The 23,567-nt window shown below is 38.7% G+C and overlaps 1 protein-coding gene across 1 annotated transcript in view; it reads right to left on the bottom strand.

The window, feature by feature from the left end:
* The window catches only part of ADGRB3 (adhesion G protein-coupled receptor B3), an 802,351-nt gene that overhangs the window by 423,634 nt on the left and 355,150 nt on the right, over positions 1-23,567 (bottom strand). The window contains exons 9-10 of the mRNA XM_079939099.1: positions 19,648-19,749; positions 19,189-19,295 (exon numbers count right to left, since the gene is read on the bottom strand). Of these exons, the coding sequence (XP_079795225.1) occupies positions 19,189-19,295; positions 19,648-19,749 (209 nt within the window). The remainder of the gene's footprint in view (positions 1-19,188; positions 19,296-19,647; positions 19,750-23,567) is intronic.

The raw sequence follows: 23,567 nt of genomic DNA, 5'->3' as shown, positions 1-23,567 counted from the left end.
TATCTCCATATCTCCTCCCTCTTGTGGCTCCCTCCCACCCTCCTTATCCAGCACCTCTATGTGGTCATAAAGCACCAAGCTGATCTCCCTGTGCTATGCAGCTACTTCCCACTAGCTTTCTATTTTATATGTGGTAGTGTATATATGTCAAAGCTACTTTCCCTCTTTATCCCAGCTTACCCTTCCCCCTACCGTTGTCCTCAAGTCCATTCTCTATGTCTGTGTCTTTATTCCTCTCCTGCCTCTAGGTTCATCAGAACTTTTTTTTTTAAATTCCATATATATGTGTTAGCATATGGTATTTGTTTTTCTCTTTCTGACTTACTTCACTCTATATGACAGATTCTAGGTCCATCCACCTCACTACAAATAGTTCAATTTCATTTCTTTTCATGGTTGAGTAATAGTCCATTGTATATATGTGCCACATCTTCTTTATCCATTCATCTGTCGATGGACACTTAGGTTGCTTCCATGTCTTGTCCTGGCTATTGTAAATATTGCTGTAATGAATATTGTAGTATATGTCTCTATTTGAATTATGGTTTTCTCAGGGTCTATGCCCAGTAGTGGGATTGCTGGGTCATATCGTAGGTCTAGTTTTAGTTTTTTAAGAAACCTCCATACTGTTCTCCACAGTGGCTGTATCAATTTACATTCCCACCAACAGTGCAAGAGGGTTCCCTTTTCACCACTCCCTCTCCAGCATTTATTGTTTGTAGATTTTTTGATGATGGCCATTCTGACAGATGTGAGGTGATACCTCGTTGTAGTTTTGGTTTGCATTTCTCTAATGATTATTGATGCTGAGCACCCTTTCATGTGTCTGTTGGAAATCTGCATATCTTCTTTGGAAAAATGTCTGTTTAAGTCTTCTGCCCATTTTTAGATTGGGTTATTGCTTTTTTGTTGATATTGAGCTGCATGAGCTGCTTGTGTATTTGGGAGATTAAGCCTTTGTCAATTGCTTCTCTTGCAAATATTTTCTCCCATTCTAAGGGTTGTCTTTTCGTTCTGTTTATGGTTTCCTCTGCTGTGCAAAAGCTTTTAAGTTTCATTAGGTCTCATTTGTTTGTTTTTATTTACATTTCTCTATGAGGTGGGTCAAAAAGGACCTTGTGATTTATGTCATAGAGTGTTCTGCCTATGTTTTCCTCTAAGAGTTTTATAGTGTCTAGGCTTACATTTAGGTCTTCAATCCATTTTGTGTTTATTTTTGTGTATGGTGTTAGGAAGTGTTCTAATTTCATTCTTTTACATGTAGCTGTCCAGTTTTCCCAGCACCACTTATTGAAGAGGCTGTCTTTTCTCTAATGTATATTCTTGCCTCCTTTATCAAAGATAAGGTGACCATATGTATGTGGGTTTATCTCTGGGCTTTCTAACCTGTTCCATTTATCTATATTTCTGTTTCTGTGCCAGTACCATACTGTCTTGATTACTGTAGCTTTTTAATATAGTCTGAAGTCAGGGAGCCTGATTCCTCCAGCTCCATTTTTCTTTCTCAAGATTGCTTTGGGTATTCGGGATCTTTTGTGTTTCCATACAAATTGTGAAATTTTTTGTTCTGCTTCCATGAAAAATGCCATTGGTAGTTTGAAAGGGATTGCATTGAATCTGTAGCCAAGAACATGGTATATCTCTCCATCTGTTTGTACCATTTTAAATTTCTTTCATCAGTGTCTGATAGTTTTCTGCATACAGGTCTTTTGTCTCCTTACGTAGGTTTATTCCTAGGTATTTTACATTTTTTGTGCAGTGGTAAATGGGAGTGTTTCCTTAATTTCTCTTTCAGATTTTTCATCTTTAGTGTACAGGAATGCAAGAGATTTCAGTGCATTAATTTTGTATCCTGCTACTTTACAAAATTCATTGATTATCTATAGTAGTTTTCTGGTAGCATCTTTAGGATTCTGTATGTATAGTATCGTGTCATCTGCAAACAGTGACAACTTTACTTCTTCTTTTCTGATTTGGCTTCCTGTTATTTCTTTTCCTTCTCTGATTGCTTTGGCTAAAACTTCCAAAACTATGTTGAATAATATTGAAGAGAGTGGGCAACCTTTTCTTGTTCCTGATGTTAGAGGAAATTGTTTCAGTTTTTCACCATTGAGAATGACGTTGGCTGTGGGGTTGTTAGATACGGCCTTTATTATGTTGAGGTAGGTTCTCTCTACGTTCACTTTCTGGAGAGTTTTTATCATAATTGGGTGCTGAATTCTGTCAAAAGCTTTTTCTGCATCTATTGAGATGATCATGTGCTTTTTTGTTTTGTTTTGTTTTGTTTTGTTTGTGGTACACGGGCCTCTCACTGTTGTGGCCTCTCCCATTGCGGAGCACAGGCTCCAGATGTGCAGGCTCAGTGGCCATGGCTCATGGACCCAGCCGCTCCATGGCATGTGGGATCTTCCCAGACCAGGGCACGAACCCATGTCCTCTGTATCGGCAGGTGGACTCTCAACCACTACGTCACCAGGGAAGCCGATCATATGGTTTTTATCCTTCAATTTGTTAATATGGTTTAACACATTGGTTGATTTGGGTAAATTGAAGAATCCTTGCATTCCTGGGATAAACCCCACTGATCATGGTGTATGATCCTTTTCATGTGCTGTTGGATTCTGTTTGGCAGTATTTTGTTGAGGATTTTTGCATCTGTGTTTGTCAGTGATATTGGCCTGTAGTTTTCTTTTTTTGTGACATCTTTGTCAGGTTTTGGTATCAGGGTGATGGTGGACTCGTAGAATGAGTTTGGGAGTGTTCCTCCCTCTGCTATATTTTGGAAGAGTTTGAGAAGGATAGGTGTTAGCTCTTCTCTAAATGTTTGATAGAATTCGCCTGTGAAGCCATCTGGTCCTGGGCTTCTGTTTGTTGGAAGATTTTTAATCACAGTTTCAATTTCAGTGCTTGTGATTGGTCTGTTTATATTTTCTATTTCTTCCTGGTTCAGTCTTGGAAGGTTGTGTTTTTCTAAGAATTTGTCCATTTCTTCCCAGGTGTCCATTTTATTGGTATATAGTTGCTTGTAGTAATCTCTCATGATCCTTTGTATATCTGCAGTGTCAGTTGTTACCTTTTTCATTTCTAATTCTATTGATTTGAGTCTTCTCCCTTTTTTTCTTGATGAGTCTGGCTAATGGCTTATCAGTTTTGTTTATCTTCTCAAAGAACCAGCTTTTAGTTGCATTGATCTTTGCAATCATTTCCTTCATTTCTTTTTCATTTATTTCTGATCTGATCTTTATGATTTGTTTCCTGCTGCTAACGTGACGTTTTTTTGTTCTTCTTTCTCTAATTGCTTTAGGTGTAAGGTTAGGTTGTTCATTTGAGATTTTTCTTGTTTCTTGAGATAGGATTATATGGCTATAAACTTCCCTCTTAAAACTGTTTTCGCTGCATCTCATAGGTTTTGGGTCATCGTGTTTTCATTTTCATTTATTTCTTGGTATTTTTTTAAATTTCCTCTTTGATTTCTTCAGTGAACTCTTGGTTATTTAGTAGTGTATTGTTTAGCCTCCATGTCTTTGTACTTTTTACAGTATTTTTACTGTAATTGATATCTAGTCTCATAACGTTGTGGTTGGAAAAGATACTTGATAGAATTTCATTTTTTTTAAACTTACCAAGGCTTGATTTGTGACCCAAGATATGATCTCTACTGGAGAATGTTCCATGAGCACTTGAGAAGAAAGTGTATTCTCCCACTTTCGGGTCGAATGTTCTATAAATATCAGTTAAATGTATCTGGTCTATTGTGTCATTTAAAGCTTGTGTTTCCTTATTTATTTTCTGTTTTGATAATTTGTCCTTTGGTGTAATTGGGCTGTTAAAGTCCCCTACTATTATTGTGTTACTGCCCTTTAGTTCTTCTAGGTCCTTGTTAAATGTTTCTTGTATTTTCTCCATTCTATTTCCAAGATTTTGGATCATGTTTACAATCATTACTGTGAATTGTTTTTCAGGTAGACTGCCTATTTCCTCTTCATTTGTTTGGTCTAGTGGGTTTTTACCTTGCTCCTTCATCTGCTGTATATTTTTCTATCTTCTCATTTTGTTTAACTTACTGTGATTGGGGTCTCGTTTTTGCAGGCTGCTGGTTCGTAGTTTCCATTGTTTTTGTTGTCTGCCCCCAGTGGGTAAGGTTGGTTCAGTGGCTTGTGTAGGCTTCCTGGTGGATGGGACTCATGCCTGTGTTTTGGTGGATGAGGCTGGATCTTGTCTTTATTGTGGGCAGTGTCGTGTCTGGCGGTGTGTTTTGTGGTGTCTGTGAACTTAGTATGATTTTAGGCAGCCTCTCTGCTAATGGGTGGGTTTGTGTTCCTGTCTAGTTGTTCGGCATAGGGTGTCCAGCACTGTAGCTTGCTAGCCATTGGGTGGAGCTGGATCTTAGCGTTGAGACGGAGATCTCTGGGAGAGCTTTCACCGATTGATATTATGAGAGGCTGGGAGGTCTCTCATGATCCAATGTCCTGAACTCAGCTCTCCCACCTCAGAAGCTCAGACCTGACACCAGGCCAGAGCAACAAGACCCTGTCAGTGACATGGCCAGGTATGTGGGGATTTTCTCACCTTTTGAGAAGTCTGAGGTCTTCTGCCAGCCTTCAGTATGTGTTCTGTAGGAGTTGTTCCACATGTAGATGTATTTTTGATGTATTTATGGGGAGAAGGTGATCTCCACATCTTACTCCTCTTCCGTCTTGAAGGTCCCCCTGCAATAGTAGACTCCACTGATGATGCCAACCTCTGCAAGAGCTAGAGGTGCAGAGACATTTTTTTCAGAGGGTTTTCAGCTTTTTTTTTTTTTTCTTTTCCTTTGTGCTTCATTTAGTTTCACTTCTTCACAGGGTGCTTCATGCAGAGGCCTCGCACCCTGCACTTCAGATCAGAGTGCCTAGTGAGAAATGGCTGTGCCAACACCTCAGCTCAGCCAGTGGTAATAATTTTAATCCAATATATTTATTCACTATTGCTTTTCAACCATTGCTTCTTACATTCTCTTCTTTTTTCTGAGCATAGTTTCCTTTCTTCTAACCTTTTAGGAGTTGTTTTAGTAAGGTTCTGTGAATGGTAACTCCTTCAATCTTTGACTTAATTTTTTTAAAGTTATGCTCACTTTCAGTTGATCTTTTTCATGGGAATGTTTATTTTTCCCTTTGCATTTTCATAATATGACTTAGTGCCTCTATTGTTGCAAAGTAGACAGCTGATATTCTGTAAATTACCAGTCTTTTCTTTGTGGTAGCTTTAGTGTTTTTCTTTGTGTTTTTAGTACAATGAGGATTATGTTTATGTGGATTTTCATGTATTTATTCATGATTCTTTTTAATCTGAATATATTACCTGTCTTCACTGTGGAAAATTCTTCAGCATTAACTCATAGAATGTTGCTTCTCCTGCAGTCTCTATGTAGTCTCTTTCTGGAATACATTTCCATTATATTATATACATTTCTATAAACTGTATACTAAATTTTCTCTTTTTACTCTTCATTTTCTAAGTTCTCCTTTATGATTTTCATTTCTTTATCTATTCTGGCTTCTGAGTGATCTTTTTTCCAAACCTAACTTCTGATCACTAATTCTTTCTTCAATTGTGCCTAATTGTCTCTTTATTCTGTTCATTAATTTCAATGACAATATTTTCCACTTATAGAAGTTCTAGTTCATCTTTTTCACAGTCTTTCATTTCTGAACTGTGCTTTCTGTTCTTTCTTTTATTGTTCAAGTTATTTTAAACAAATATGTTATAATTTCTTTCATATGTTCTAATATTTCTACTGCTTGCATTGCTAATTTCTTGATTCTTGCATTTGATAATTCTCCCTCATGATATTTGTTATTATTGCCAACTCATATTCATTAAGGTGTTTTTATCATTTGGGACCCGCATGTTGTTGTTTTGTGAAAGAGTTCTTAAAGACTAGCTTTGAGTGTGCTTCTCTGAGGGTGAGGGCCACAGGCAGTTCGATAATACTGGATAATTTTACATTAATTTCCATGTTAATTCCTTCTGTTTATGGTTCAGCTAAGAGTTTCGGTTTCTGAAAGGTCATTTCTTTCCTCTTCTTCCCAAAACCTTGTATACATTTAAATTTCTTAGACATATCCTAGACCTACAGAGTTTTCCTTGCCCATGAAACTAGAGCAATCAAGATAGTGCCAGCTTGTTGCAGGGAGCTAGGTATAGTATCATGACGTGTGTAGAAAAGGGCTCTTGTCAGTAAACCCAAGACAGCTTTAGAATCTCAGCCTCCAGCACCTAGGACTCACATATAATCTGAAACTCTCCCAGGCTGCTGAAGCATCAGCTTTCCCCTATCACTCAGGCTTTCACTTTTTCCCCCTCATTTCTGGTATGTAAGTATTTCTCTGTCTTTCTTTTGAGCTCAGCTATAACATACTATTTGAAAATATATTCTTGCTGTAGTTTATGCAGAACCTCAGTATGATCTGTGAAGTACTAGCTTGGTCCATCCCACTGTTCCTCTCCTGCTGCAGTTCCCTAATACCAACCAGAATGAACTACTCACCATTTCCCAAAGAAAGCCCACAGATGCTGCTCTTACTCCCTGACTTATGCACTTCTATAACTTTAAATGCTTGCCCCAGAACACTTTGTTAAATTGTTTTCTTTTCTCCTTCCTGAATTCTTTTCAGATAACTGCAATCATTATACAATCTCTACTTTCAAACCTCATATAAGAAATCTTGCTCTATCTTATATTATTATAGTGTTTGTGTTCTTATCTTATCCATTCTATTAGACCATAAACTCCTAAAGGGCCTGTAGTTTCTTTTTTCAATTTGTTTACCCTGTAATTTCCAGCACATCGTCTGACACACAGAGGTATCTTCTCAAATGCTTGTTAAATTAAACTGAAACCACAGAAGAATTTTCTTTTTCCTTCTGTAACTATAATCCTCAAAAGTCAACAAGGTAAAAACATAGCTGTCCACAGTTATGCAAAACAAAGAAGTATGTAATAATTAGAGAACATTTACATTTTCTGACAGAACTGCCTTTTAAATGATATCCAATTAATATACATCGGTAAATTATTTCAGAAATTTTAAACTTCTACAGTTATAGTTACAGAATTTCTACCTTTTAAAAAATAATGACAATTACAACAAAATATAGCATTTATTAAATGTCTATTTTATGGCAAGCATGGGACTATGTTTTACATGAATTATCTCATCTGATTTTAAAACGACCATTGGAGGCGCCGTAATTATCCACATTTAACAGATGAAGATGTAGAGACACAGTGTGGTGACATGAGTTCCCCAGGATTGCCTAGCTCCTAAATTGTACCAAGATTTGAGCTCAGGCAGTTGGATTCCAGGGTCCATGCTCTTAACACCACACACTTAACTAGGTTTTATACAGCACTGTTGTTAGAAACTATCAAAATGTTTCAATATTTAGAAGTCATCCTCAATCATGTTTGTTTTAAAGAGACACTGAATCTTTTTCATATGTAGAAAGAATACAAAAATCAAGAGACTTGAAGAGCAACTTTCCAGGCTGTTGAGATGCTGTCAATTATTTGAGTAGTGTTCAGTATTTTTGAATGCAATGCAGAAATGTTCCTAAAGCCATTTACCAATAAAAGATTGTGTAGGTAGTTTTACTCAAGTGGAGAGAAATGCCCCCATGGATACATGAAGGTTTCTGTTTCCCTTGGGCTTTATTTTTTTAATTCTCTTATTTTAGTTACTGAAGTAGTTCAGAAAGATTTATAATTTTAATATTTCCTATAAAATTATAATTGTCAGTGATTATACCTGCTCACATTGCTGTACTCTGTGAGCATTTTTTCTCCAAAGGACAAGCTTTAATAGTTTCTGTGTCATTCACATTTAATACTGTTGACAAGATCAACAGTGAAAGGCAAAAAAAAAAAAAAAAGTCTAAAAATAGTTGCTTTTTATACTTCTGGATTAAGCCTCCTTACTCTTTATATAGAGAGATGTGGTTAGGGTCATGGTTTAAAGAGTAGGTGTGTTTCTGAAATAACCTTATTTTTTTCACTTTATGCCTCCCACTGCCAGCCATAGTTGTCTCTATTATGAATCCTAAAAAATGGTTCATTGTAGTCACTCTGTACAAATGACACACTTTAAACATCATATATTCATATATTATTTTCAGCTTCAACTCCTACAATCCATCTGTAAGGTATATTAAAGGCTCCCACAGCTCTAAGTGGCTTCAATTAAAAGATAATTATACAAGAAACTTCTTTTCATAAAGCAATGATCTAAATATACATCTTTTGCTTCAGTTAATAACTATCATTTTCTAAGGCAAAAGTCACTCACTAAATGATGGTTTTAAATTATTTACAGGTTTATCTGGTGTCTCCAGGAAAGACAGAGATCATTCTGTATGAAAAAGAAAGTATATCTTTTGTTCTAGTACATGAATACTTCTCAATTTTCCCTATATTTGATATTTAAAAAAACATACATTCATCTTAGGACTAGGACTTCAAATATGAAAAGACAATTCTTCTCTAGAGACAATGTGATAGGGAGATTTAGTTAAATATTCCGCTGCATAAATTATATATTATTGCCCAGAACCCAGGATGAAAAGCATTTGGCCATAGGTGCATTGAGTATCATAATTTCTTGCCCCAGGAATTCCTGAAGTGAGAGAGAGGATGCCATGAATTTGAGGATTGCAAGGTATTGTTATGAGAATAAACTGAGTCATGAAGAAAACTGAGCCAGGTATACACAGTGCATATTTCCTTGTAAAACCTGGAAATTTCCAAAGTAAGAATGAGAGCACAGTAAACGTACCTCCCCACAAAAAACCTAGGAATAGCTTTAATTTCTAGTCAAAATTTAAAAGTACAATTCCCGAGCATAGGCCATAGGTAGGTGGAATTTCTTTTCTTAACACCAAAAAGATCTAGAACGATTATCAATATTCTGGCCCAGAGGACAGCACTAGAGCGTATGCATGAGCTCAAAGTAGTATGGTGGTTCCAGATCGGGACCCAAACTTTCAGGCACCTGCCCAATGGGAGGCAGAGCAGTAAGTAACCCTCCTTCTCTGAGGCTTTTTCAATTCTGTTTCTGTTACTTGGTTTCCTAGTTCTAGAGATACTGCATCAGGCAGAATGGGATAGATTATGCTGTGATAACAAACAACTCCCAAATCTCAATACCTAAAAACAAAAGATGTATTTCCCACTCACTTTACATAAGCAACCCAGGTCATCAGGGAAGCTCTGTTCATGCTAGTCACTCAGGGGCTTGGGATGACAAAGGATGAAGGATTTTGCACTGGCAAGGACATTTCCAAGACTGAAATAAGAAAGGTCACTTCCATACACAACCAATTGGCTGGAACTTCAAGGGGTGAAGAAGCACGATCCTCCCATTTGCTAGGAGAGAGAAACTAGGTGTCATTTAACATACTATGCCTTTCAATGGTACGGAGCTGGCCAGCACTAATTTAAATTCTTTGCATCCATTCAACAAAACTTCAACCCTAGATAAACTCTGCCACAGTACTTCTTAAATTGTAATGTGTATATGAATCACAAATGTAACTTTTCAAAGTGCAGGTCTGGGATAGGTTCTATATTTCTAACAAGCTCCCAGGTGTTGCTTCTACTTTTGGTCTTCAGAAAATATCTTGGCTCTACCAAATGCATTCTCTGCACCTGCATCCAAGTAGCTCAACTTTCCTGGAGACAAGTCACATCTACACTGGCTAGTTCTACTCTAAGTTCTTTATGTCACACTTTTATACCATGCAACCTTTGGCAACCCCTAAGCCACCTGCCTCAAGTTAATCTTCATCGTCTTGCCTTCTCATTTCAGAAAATGATATCACATCAGCTGCATGTTCTCGCTCAACCTTAATAAAGGGTTCCATCATCTCTCCTCTGGATTCTGCAGTGAGCTCCACAGCTTCCCATCCTGCCCTCTACAGTCTATTCCCTATAGAACGGCTCTCTGACCCTCTTTCATTATACTGAATCATATCACTCCTTACTGTCAATGGCTTCCCATTCCCCTTAGAATAAAATCCAAACTCTTAGCAAAGTCTTTAAGGCACAGAATAATTTTTTCCCTACCTAGTTCTCCAACTCCATCTCATGACACTCTCTTCTTGCTCAAAACCTCTGACCACTGGATCGAGTTTCACTTCCTTAAACACCTCATGGTTTTCCCACATACTATTCTCCCCAGTAGAATGTACACTCATGCCCTGAAAAACTCATTCTCTCCACTCTTTGCATGTCTACATCTATCTCATCTTTCAGGTGACTCTTATAATGTCATTTCCTCTTTGATATCTCACTGACTTTCTTATGTAAAATAGTCCCCAAACTTTATTCCCTATGTTGGCACTTTGTTAAGCTCCTCCAACATATCACAGTTTGGAATTATTTTGTCTCTTTTCCTGTCTACTTTATTTTGTATTTGTTGTGTGTGTCATATTCAAGTTGCATCCTTGGGTCCTTACACTGTGTTGCACCTAGTTAAAGCCCAGCAGATATTTGTAGAATAACTAATGAGTAGCTGAATGGATGGATGAATGATTAAATAATAGAGTACACTTTGCCTTATAATATTTTCCTTCGGCATTAGCCTAAACATAATTATCTGTACAAGTGTATTCCGTTAAATCATCCCATAAATAAGTTTCAAGTCAGTGGATTTCAATGCCTAAAACTAATTCTAACATTTCTTCACCAAGTCACAATAATCCGTAATAAGGGAGAAGCTTACAAATCTTCTGGGATTTATAGATATAATCAGTAATATGTTGTGCATTTTTAAAAAAGAGGAAATAAAGTATAATTTTAGAAGTATTTCATTATACAGCTTTGTAATAGACTCCCTTAAAACTCCCTGGGAAACACTATCATATGTGCCTAAAGATTTTTTTTTATATTTTATAATACAGTGAAAATTTATCAGTTTAGTAAAGTGTAGTAATTCCTGTAAGGCCAATGTGTTTGCCACTACAACTAGAAAAAAACATAAATTACGAAAATCATATTCTTCAAGCTCGCAGAGCTTCAGCGAGCTATGGATGAGATGAACTAAGTTTCCAGAAAGAAGAGATCCTTTCTGAGGTAGGCAAACAATTTCAGCCAGCTGTTATTTTTCCCCTTAGGAATGTTTGCTAAATTTTGGCAAAAAGTGAGGGGAAGGTGTGGCCAAGACAGAGGACTTCTAGGGTAGAAAGAGAAACTAATGTTCTTTGGTTGCTCAGGGCTGAAGAACTATAATGGAAATTGTAGGGTCCCTAAATATCTTACTGGGATTTTTCTCCATGAGACATTGGCTGGATTTTTGTAATGTGTAGGAAGCTGAAGAGTTAGGATAAACACTTGTAAAAAGCAGAGTGCAGTTTTCTCCATCCTTGTAAGTAGGCATTTAGAAACAAACGCCTAGTGAGGGAGGAGTCCAGCTTTAAGTAACCAGATGCCTCCCACTCAAGACATTTGATGTATTTGAAGTTGCCTGGGCAGAAATCCTGGACACTCTAAAGGGCAGAGCTGAATCTTCTACAGTTTCTCAGGGCTGATAGGATGGGCACACATGAGCTCTCTATCCAAAGCGTATAAGACACAGTGGAAAAAGGGAGACTAAGGGGATGTGGTAGTCTGATGAAAACTGCAAAACATCTTGACCCAGATGAATCCTTGGCTGTTTTAAAGTTCCTGCTCCTCATTATGTCTGAAAAAGTGGGAATGCTTTTTGGTGGGCATCAACACTGTCCCAAAATCCTACATTTGTTTTACACAATGACTGAGATTTAATTAAAAATTACTAGGGCTTCCCTGGTGGCACAGTGGTTAAGAATACGCCTGCCAATGCAGCAGTCATGGGTTCAAGCCCTGGTCCTGGAAAATCCCACATGCCGCAGAGCAGCTAAGCCCATGCACCACAACTAATGAGCCTGTGCTCTAGAGCCCGTGATCCACAACTACTGAGCCTGCGAGCCACAACTACTGAGCCTGTGAGCCACAACTACTGAGCCTGCGAGCCACAACTACTGAGCCCACAAGCCACCACTACTGCAGCCCACACGCCTAGAGCCTGTGCTCCACAACAAGAGAAGTCACTTCAATGAGAAGCCTGCGCAGCGCAACGAAGAGTAGCCTCTGCTCACCGCAACTAGAGAAAGCCCGCGCACAGCAACGAAGACCCAACGCAGCCAAAAATAAATAAACACATTTATTTTAAAAAATTTACTACATATGTCAGATGATGTGACTGATGAAAGAAAACAAAACAAGCCCTTCACAGATTATCCATCTTAGATTTTGCTGAAAAGAAATTTTAAATGACTGGTTAAAATGTTAAAGAAAACAGAGAAGAGAAGAACAAAATAAAATTTGTCCATTCTCTGATGGAGAATTCTAATAGAGTTGAAATGTTAAAAAAAAGAAACCAACTTAAAATAAAATGTATATTATAGACCAGGAGTTAGTGAACTACAGCCCGTGGGCCAAATTCAGCCCATTGCCTGTTTTTGTAAAAGTTTTATGGGAACCAAGCCATGTTCACTAATTGCCTATAGTTCCTCTTGTGTTACAACACCAGAGTTGAGTATTTAGAACAGACACCATATGGAATATAAAGTCTAAAATATTCTCTATCTTGTCCTTGAAATACATTGTAAACTTTGACATATGAATTGCTTAAAATACCAAGATTTAATTAACATCTTCCTTCCAAATTTTTTTTCAATCAGCTCCTTCAGGGTAGATAGCATTCAATAAATGTGAGCTATACGAACACTCAGTAAGCTCATCATTTTATTTAGGACCTCACGTTGAAAACTTTGGGATTGTGAAATTGAACTCAGACGCCAAAACCTTAACATGTGGTCTTGAATAAATTAAGAGCCTTCTGTCCATTTTAAAGGAAATAATGTTTTCAACGTTTCCTTGGCATTGTTGGATTCTGCAATAATTATTTGAGCTCTGGGAGTGAGGACTCTGACAAACCTGAAACTTGGCAACAGAAATAAGAAGGCAGCCATGTGCTGTGCCTTGAGTACTTAAAAGGAGGATGTCCACATTCTTTCATGAGAGGGCCAAGTAAGTAGAAATACATGTATATGAATGACAAATTAATGTTGTAATTAATAACAATAATAGTTCACATTTATTGAATGTGCACTATAGGCTAGTAACAACTCCACTTAACTGGCCGTGGGTGAACTTCCCAAATTGGTATTTTTTAAAGAACTCCCACATGGTTATTATATTCAGCCAGGATTAAAAATCTACTGATCTAGCTTCTTCTTCCCGATTTCCCTATCCCTTGCTGTGTTCTAACGTTCTACTGTTCTCTCTCTCTCCTAATAAACACTGACATCATACTGCAAAAAACTGGCAGAACAAATAACTCTTGTTCTCTCAGGCTCACTTACCTTTACTTAAGTGATGAATATTCAAAAATTAAAATCATCTGCTAGTTCCACTGGTTGGCTGGACCATAGCACTCGGTTCTTTGTGTTGCAATTGCTCATTAAAAACACAGTAAGACTTGTCCACTTTTCTGGTTCAAAATATATTTGGTGTAAACAAAACTATGGTGGCCATTGCTTTCTTCCTTTCCTCTAAATAAGCTGCAGTCATCAAATGTATTAGCCTCTTTAGGCAATGTGTTTGGCATTTGTGCAACTAGGTGGTGGCCAACAAAGTGTGATGTGTGAGAAGTTTTGTTGCAATGCAGCAAAATTCGCCTGGAAGGTAGGGAATATGGGTTAATATAAAGCATGTGCTATGATGTGATTTCTCTGGTATTATGATTCCTACTCAACTGGTGTGAAACTTACAGGATTCAAGCTACCGTAAGACATGATGAATGGCTCAAAATGAGTCACAGTGGCCAGTATGAACTTCCATGCTAGTTGTTTTGAAACATCCCCTGTAGGACTGTGAGTGTTTTGGAGTGATAAACTAAGAGTGTTACTTTAGACAAGAATGTTGACGGGCGATGTACTTCACTGGAACAGAGTGAGAATGAATAAAGTCAAGACCCCTTTTCCTGGGGTAACTGTTACTACTTAAAAAGAGACCACTAAGCTGAGTGACGTGAAGACTCTTCCCTGGAGGACCCGACGCCATGCAGCTGAGAGCCTTTCCCATTGCGGGGGACGGCAACTCCCCACTCACGCTTGTCCAAAGACCTGTTGCCAGACCAGAGATCACTGCCTCCTTCCTGGACTTTTCCAGGAGGGGTTTGTTACTCCCTCTTCTATTCTCACAACTCTGTGTTGAGTGCTTATTGTGTGTACTAAACTGAGTGATTCACTCACTCTTTGGTGTACCTCCAATCCTGTGTCACCTGCCCTCCTGCTGGGCCCTGCAAGAAGCAGCAAGTACATTCTCCACCCCAGCCTCTCTCTGTCTCTGTCTCTGTCTCCGTCTCACTCACCCTAACCTTCCACCTTAACTCTCTCTATCGTTCTCTCTCTCTCTCTCTCTCTAATTAACACTCATAAAAGTAGAGGAAAACTGGAGAAACAAGTTCTTAAACCACAATTCAAGCTCCTTGACATCCCATCCCACAAAATCAACCCTTCCATGACTAGACAGATCATTGCTCCAACTTCTGTATCTATTCATCTGCTAAATGACGTCTTGAAAAATAGAAACAGAGGTTATAAAGGACAGTGACCTCAAAGGACACATTTATACCAATTCTTCACATTTCCATGTGGAGGGACTTCTGCTAGGGGAATATCTGTGACCTTGTTCTAGAACTGTCTACCTGCAGACCGCAACCATTCTTCTAGTTCTAAGTCATCTGTCACTTCGGGTGTGTGTGTGTAGGCATGTATTTGTATGTGAATAAAAGAGAGAGAGAGAGAGAGGGAGAGAATGAGTGAGAGAGAGGACAGGGTGGGGAGGAAGAGAGAGAGAGAGAGGTACCCTGATTTTCCAGGTGCACCAGAGACAAGGCGGTCTGTTTGTTTAATTTGGGGAGGGGTGGGACTGGCCCCCTTGGTCCACAATATTCACCCATTTTCTCCAAATATTTTTATAAGTAAAAGAGACACTATTCTTAATGTGCCTGAACTCTGTGCCTATTTCTCAATAGGTTCAGAAATTATTTCTACCTTGCTTGGTACAAAATTCAAAAAATATCCCAGAATATGAAATGAAATATTAACATATGGAAAAAACACATGAACTCTCCAAGAATCCCAGAGGAATTAAGCACTTTATTCCTCTAGCCTCACTTTTTTTAAACTGTGTGCATTTGTTTCTGACTTTTTTTTAATAAACAGCAGTTGGATCATAGTGTTTAATTTTGTATCTTACAAAGTTTCCGAGAGACTTCATGAATTTTAGCTTACTGAAATTCTTCTGCAGTGGCCAAGTAAGTTCATGAAGTAATGTCATAAATCACTCCACATTTCTAGATATTTTTGGGTCAGGAAAATTGCACATGAGGGATAATACTTATTAATTTCATGTGGTTAAAATTCACGAACATTAAATCTGGTACATCACCTTCTTAGAACTCTCCAGCTGCCAGCATTCCCCTCCTGATAAGAAAAGTGGCAGAGTCATTCTTTACACAAGCATCTATGGAATATCTAGAATATGCTTAGCATTGTGTTGGGCACTAGAGAAATGAAGATTAAAAGAAATGGTTTCTGTCCTCAAGGAATTCAATAAGTGTTCAATATGACAGATTAGTGATTTTATATAGTAAACTCATTAATGACACCTTTCTGTCTATCTCAATTGGTTTATAAGTATGAGAGTTCATAGGACACACTCAGCTAATGTTTGTTGATGATAAAATGTCATTTCAAACTTAGTCTTCATATATTTTATAAAATGGGCATACAAAATATTGTAATCTATGTGGGTATGTACATATATTGTAATCTATGTGGAAAACACAGATCTACTTATTTTAAATAATTATCTGCCGTAGGTGACAATTAACATTTAATGAGTTTTATGAATATAGAGTGGCAAGAAATGGAATCCCCCAAGGAAAATAGAATATTAAATTGTGAAATGACAAACTCTACTAGAGAAGAGGCAGAGTCTCCAAGGTAATTTAAGAATTTGTAGGAGACAGAACTATTCTACATCGTAAGCACTACCTAGGTTTGCTACTCAGGCAAAGTATGTGAAGCCACAAAAGTACAAGCATGCAAGGAAGGGGATTTTATTTCCACCTCCAAGTGACTTTTCAGAGTACACATGATGAGCTCGATATACTAGGTGACCATTCTTTAAGGCATACATTGGTCCTATACTTCCCTGAACTTGTAAAAGAGAAGACCATGGTCCCTAGGCAAGTACTGGAGGCATGTACGTATGGATGTGTAAGTATGTATATATTTCTATATGTGTATATAAACAGAATTCATCAGCAAAAATACATGTGACATCTGGGACTTCCCTGGTGGCACAGTGGTTAAGAATCGCCTGCCAATACAGGGGACATGGGTTCGAGCCCTGGTTGGGAAGATCCCACATGCCGCAGAGCAACTAACCCTGTGCTCCACAACTACTGCGCCTGTGCCCTAGAGCCCATGAGCCACAACTGCTGAGCCCACGTGCCACAACTAATGAAGCTCGCAGGCCCTAAAGCCTGTGCTCCACAACAAGAGAAGCCACCGCAAGGAGAAGCCCACACACCTCAATGAAGAGTAGCCCCCACTCACCGCCACTAGAGAAAAGCCTGCGTGCAGCAATGAAGACCCAACAACGAAGACCCAACACAGCCAAAATAAATAAATAAATAAACAAATTTATTTTTAAAAACCTCACGTGATTAAAAAAATAATACATGTGACATCAATCCTATCCATCCATCCATCCACTCAATTATCCACCTGCCTACCTACCTATCTATCCATTCATCTATATCTATCTGTATTTTTCCACATGAAGCATTCAGGTTAATAACTTGTTGAGTTCTAAAATTTTACTCTTATGGAGATAATTTTTTAACACAACCCATTTTCTTTACCTGTAGATATTAATACCTCAGAGTTATAAAGCCCTTTGCTTTGCAAACATCTCACATACAGTATCTCATCTACTTTTTCTCAAAACCTCCAGAGGTGCTAAGATGAGGCTACCGTTTTCAGTTGCAAATAGCAAGCCAAGACTTGAGTGAGATCACATGACTTTTCCGAAGGACACACAACCAGAAGAAGGTGCCCCCGGCGCCAGAATCTAGGGCAGAGGATTTCAAATCAAAGGCTCAGCAGGGAGTAAGGCCTCCAGAAAGGAGGTTAAGTTTTTGAACAGTTGTACCTGGGATGCAAATTTCACCCTTGCCTCAGGTAACTGGACTGCTCCCCAGCAGAGCTTCAACCTGGGGCAGGGATGCCCACTTGCAGGTTGTGGTGGGGACTGAAGTTAATTTATGACAGTGCCCAGCTGAGTGCTTGGTCCTCTGTGGAAGCTGAATGCCCTGAGGCTGCTCCTTATTCTACAAAATCACGCACTTGATTTCTGTCTGCAAGTCAGCACGGGCGCGGACACATCGGCTGTCCAATCACTGACTGCGTGATTTCTATGCGATTCACAGTCCGAGACCATCTCTCCTGTTTCACTGAGTGTTTCTGTTTCTCTCCATTATCAGATGACCTGCATTCACAGAATGCAGACTCATTTAAATACTACTGTGCAAAACACTGAATTTAGGAAGGAAACATTTTCTGCCAACAGCTGATATTATTCATTCTTAACAAATTTGTAAAAATTGACCTATGGTTTACTTAATCCATGTAATTATTCTCATATAAATTACCATGAATAAACAAGAACTAAATATGGATATTATTCAGATTAAGTAAACAGAGTCGAATGTCTAAAATTAGGGGAAAATAAAATTCATTAAAAATTAAATTCATAAGAAAGTCTTGGTTTTATATATATATATATATATATATATATATATATTTACTTAATTCTGAAATATTTCAATTTTGAAAGAAATAAGGCTCAGTGAAGCCAAATATCACCAGATACTGATATGTACATAAATATATATTATGAAACATGTATTTGTGTGTAATCAGTATTTATGTATATATATAGAATAACATGTATGTATATATATGAATGTACATACAATAATAGAAATAAGGGTCTGTGTAGCCAAATAATCATCAGTTTAATTACGGATTTGGTAAGTAAGCATATTAGACAGCATTTGGTTTTCAGATGTTTTTAAAACGTGCTTTTTGTTTTTCTGATAATCAAATACATTTACTTCACTAAGAAGCGTTCTTATTGTACAAGCTACTTCTCCATCCACAAGCAAAAATGTTCCTTAGGACTTTTTTTTTAAGAATCAGGCTTATTTGTGAGCAACTGTAAGAAGATGGAAAGAAAACATAAGCACAACAAAACTTCAAGGCTCTTAACTGAACAGCATCCCTGCCAACGTTGGGCTCTCCAGCGGCTCCGGCTTGTATTTTGTTCTGAACCCCGAGATGTTTGTTCACACAGGAAGCTCTCTCGACTGCCAGGATGAATGACAACAGTCTCCGAAAATGACAATGACTTGCACTCGTAAAACACCAAGTGACACTTAACTGTGCTCGAAATATTCATACAGCATACTCCGTGAATAATTCAATGATATGTGGGAGAAGAGGGGCTATTTGGGGAAATGTGTCCCATAGAATGTTTTGCAAGCAGCTAATTTTCTCTGATACGATAACCCCTGTCTTTTTTTTTTTTTTTTTTGGTGTCTTAATGTCAAAATGCAGTGAGAAATTTGATACCTACATGACACAGCTTTATCATTTCCCACCTACTAAAGTTCTAAAGAATTTAATTTTGAAATGTACGGTATTTCGAAATGTCTTATGTAACACAGATTTGTGCCAATCATAATACATAGTTTAACTCTTATAGATAAGCCTGCGTAGCAGATTTTCTTCACGCCTTTCCCTCATTGGACAAGGAATCCATTCATTTAAATAGCAGGATCCAAGCAGGATCCACAAACCCCAACCCTAGGAACAAAACTCTTTAGCGCCGACTTATAAAAATTAGCTTTCTAGCACAGCCTGTTTTCCTTCAGGCATTTTTTTTTCAGAGATTTTACTGATTTGATTGTATGGCAGCAGATTAAATTCTCACACAGCGATCATTAGCAAAAAATAAACAGAGCAAGTACTAAAGCTGGCTTTTGCACCTACTGAATGCTGCAAGTGTCTGTACTCATTTGATATGCATCTTGCAAAGCTCGGCTGTTCCCAGAAGGCCACTCCGTGAAGACTGAGCGAGCAGCGTCTGCTAGCGGTGCCTGCAAGTCACAGAAACAGAGAGCTTTACGACAGGGAGGCTGCGAGGAGACACAGAACTGGGAGGCGGGCTGAAAACCTGGGTTTGTACATTTTCTCGCTTTTAACAAACATGCATGTGACATGGTTACTTTGATCATTTTTTACAATGCATATTAGTCACACGGAGAAACCACTGCATCATCAAGATTTTCCAGGTCTCTTCGTTGTCTCCACTTAGGAAGCCCTTTACTAAAATTGTTTCATTAACTGCTTATTGGACAGATTGATTTTGGGTATAGGACAAAGCATGGTGAGGAACACAGCATGCTGCTCTTGGTGGGTGGTCAACTTTGGAGGGTCATCCTACATTACCTGTGGCATTCAGTGGGCACTGATTGAAGGCCAAGTCTCCTGCTGGAGTCCTTTTCCACACCGTCGACATCAGGTAATCCTCTGGGCATATTTCATAAGGTGCTGCAATTCAGAACAGAGGGACTTGAATGCCGGTGGTGTTTATTTTTTAAATGTTGGCAATAAGCAATCCTGAAACGCACCTCAGTGACTGCAGAGAGTTTTCATTTCTTAAAAGTGTACTGTTTACTGAAATGTCAGAGATGTCTTCAGAAATAAAACACCACTAGCTTTCATTTCATTATCTACAAAATCCTCACAGAAATGTACTTTCTTTGGAAAGTGCTTACCGTGCAGGCTTTTTAAAAAGGTCATTTGGATTTGCCTATAAATTGAACATTATATTTAAGCATATACATAAAAATCTTTCCAGTATTCACCTATATTCATAAAGTTTGGGGATGTCATACAATAAAGTGATTTCTAATAAACTGAAAGCCATATCAGAATTGTTAACTGTAGGTGATACGAGTAAATAAAGGGCAAAAATACGTAACTTTTCATTTCTTCATATAAGTATGATGCCAATCATACTACATTATATAAAAATTAACAGATTTTACCTTTTAGCCTTATGCTTTTCAAAAGCTCCATTTGATTACTGAGGTGAGAAAGTTAAAGGGAATTGCAAGAATAATAGATGCACACCAGAAATATGTTCATGGAAAGCCAAAGAATTCATGAAAGAAGGTCTGTCTGGGCTTCCCTGGTGGTGCAGTGGTGGAGAGTCCGCCTGCCGATGCAGGGGACACGGGTTCATGCCCCGGTCTGGGAAGATCCCACATGCCGCGGAGCGGCTGGGCCCGTGAGCCATGGCCGCTGAGCCTGCGCGTCCAGAGCCTGTGCTCCGCAACGGGAGAGGCCACAGCAGTGAGAGGCCCGCGTACCGCGAAAAAAAAAAAAAAAAAAAGTCTGTCTATGTTGCATCAAACCTGAAGGAACACACTAGTCCTTTCTCCAGACAGAACTTCTGTTGTGCTTTCACACAGAACTGCCATTTATATGTTCTGATATTTGTCCTCACAACTTGCCCGGGATAAGTTGGGTCCTCTCATCTCTGTATCTTGCACTTAAAGGTGTGTCTGGCACACAGAAGTTGTTCAAAGTTGAGTGAATACATGAATGACTATATGGCTATAGAAATACCTTTAGTAAGTAAACAAGGACCTACAAAATAACAAGTATCTAATATATACAGGAGTGTGATGTCCAGGGAGCAATTTCTTCCTTTGGGGACAACATACTATTTAACCCATGCTAGTCTAATTCTACTGAAACTAATTCTACTTCAGAATGTATGACCTCATTAGGACCCATTACAGTTGTTAGCAGGTGAAGAATGCAGCTTGAGACATTGTCATCTTGAAATAATATTCACTTTATGATGACCTGAAATAAGATGAGTGGTTGAAACTCGTGGGCATTCAGAACTGAGAGTGGCACTGAAGATCACCTAATCCACTTCCTTCTTCTTTACCAATGGGGGCACCAGGGCCCCCAAAGAAGAGGCTTGTCTAAGGCAATGGAGCTGGTGGAGGTATCAGCAGAACTGGATTCTAGAACCCTGACTCCTGCGCACTCTCTTCGCTACGTTCACCAGGCCCGTCTTCATAAATATCCCCTCCTCACCCACCAGTGATCTCCTACTGGCCAAACCCAACACGCTCACCTCGGTCATCACTCACTAAACCTTCCCAGCAGTACTTTTTTTTTTTTTTTGCGGTGCACCGGCCTCTCACTGTTGTGGCCTCCCCCGTTGCGGAGCACAGACTCTGGACACGCAGGCTCAGTGACCATGGCTCACGGGCCCAGCTGCTCCGCGGCATGTGGGATCCTTCCGGACCGGGGCACGAACCCACGTCCCCTGCATCAGCAGGCGGACTCCCAACCACTGCTCCACCAGGGAAGCCCCCTGCAGTACTTTTTATATTGACTTCCCCCTCCTCCTTGGAAATCCTTTCTTTAGGGTCTTAGAAATCTCTTCTCTCTCAGGCCTCCACCAAGCACTTGGACCATTCTTTCTCCCTATCTCATTCCCTGCATCCTTTGCAGAATCATCCACCCCTTACATTTTCCTTATGTTAAATGCTTTCCTTAGGGCTTCCCTGGTGGCGCAGTGGTTGAGAGTCCGCCTGCCGATGCAGGGGACACGGGTTCGTGCCCCGGTCCGGGAAGATCCCACATGCCGCGGAGCAGCTAGGCCCGTGAGCCATGGCCGCTGAGCCTGCGCGTCCGGAGCCTGTGCTCGCAACGGGAGAGGCCACAGCAGTGAGAGGCCCGCGTACCGCAAAAAAAAAAAAAAAAAAAAAACAAAAACATATATATATATATATATATATAAATGCTTTCCTTAGATAATTTCAAACCTTTAATAACAGTAATAGCATTGAGCCCTTATTAGCAGTCTTACATGAATGGGCTCATTTAATTTTCCCCAACAACTTTATAAGTCAGACACTATTAGCCCCATTTATCAAAAGGGAAAACAGGCAGGCACAGAGTGGTGAATTGATATATTTTTTCGGATTCCAAATATATAAAATTTTAATTTATATTAAAAGGCAGGGTGTAAAGTGCTACAATTCTCCAGCAACTTCCTTCTTTTATGCCACATCAAAAAAGTAATCTCCAAAATGAAGAGTAATCCCATAACTTGCTGCATAAAATTTTCCATGGTTCTCCAGTTATCTGACAGGATAAAGAGGCCTGTGCTCGCTGTGATGAAATGGTCCTTCCAGCAAGCCTTAACCTCGCTCTCCAATTATGATTCACATTTATTGTCCCATGGACCAGCCACACAAAACTAACTGTCATCCTCCAGATACCCCATACCGATTTACACTTCCCTAACTTTGCAAAAGCTATATCCTCTACTTAAAATACTCTCTCCCCTCCTTGTTTTTCTGTTTGTTTGCTTGTTGTTAGTAATATTCCTGTATATCATTAAAACACATCTTAACTGGTGTATTCTCTGGGGGACCTCCCTCGGTACCTCAGTCATTGAATATACAAGTATTATATCTCTTCTCACAATGGATGGAAAACATCTGGTTACAGTGTGAACCTCCTCAATTCCTAAATTTTGCCCTTTAGGAGACCAATTATGTTTTACTTTATTTCTCTTTAATCTGCTGTAAGGAACTGCTAAGCTGTCTAGCACATAGTAGGTGTTCAGAACATGCTTGTGGAGTACATCAGTTCTACTGAGGAAACAATATAATAGACTAGCCCATCCAGTAGAACTTTCTGCCGTGACGGAAGTGGGAATTTCACTGTCCAATACGGTGGCGTCTAGTCAATGTGGCAATCGAGCACTTGAAATGTGGCAAGCAAGACTGAGAACTGAGTTTTAAAGATATCTATTTGAATTAATGTAAGTTGAAATTTTAAAAGTTACCCCACTGGACAACAATAGAACAGATGATAATTGTGTTTCTGTAAATGTCAACCAAAACTATCACAGAATATGAAAAGGAAACTTATAATACATGTTAAAACTCACAAAATGCATCATGCATAGTTTATTCCATAGTTGAATTCTATAAAATTAATTAATCTGATATAATTCTATAGAATTAATTAATTAATTAACCTGATGTTACTATGACACTTGAGTATTCTTTTTGTTTATCTATATCCAACTTCTGCTCATGGTTTCCCTCATTAACTTTTCCTTTGTAATCTTTCACTTCACTTGTCCTTTTTTCTGTTTTCAAACAATTTCTTCAGTTCCATTGATGTTGAAGTACATTTTGTAAAACTTGTTGCTATAGCTATCGGGTTTTTTTTTTTTTTTTTTCTGATTCAGGGTTGACATAAGCCAATGAAGGAGAAATTTGCACCCGGAGGTCTTCATTTCCATGTATGTTTTCAGAAAGCTT

This window comes from Stenella coeruleoalba (genome assembly GCF_951394435.1).
Source record: "Stenella coeruleoalba genome assembly, chromosome: 12".
In the NCBI taxonomy this organism is placed as follows: Eukaryota; Metazoa; Chordata; class Mammalia; order Artiodactyla; family Delphinidae; genus Stenella; species Stenella coeruleoalba.
Note: the sequence above shows the minus strand (reverse complement) of the source record. Positions and strands in the feature narration are given on the sequence as shown.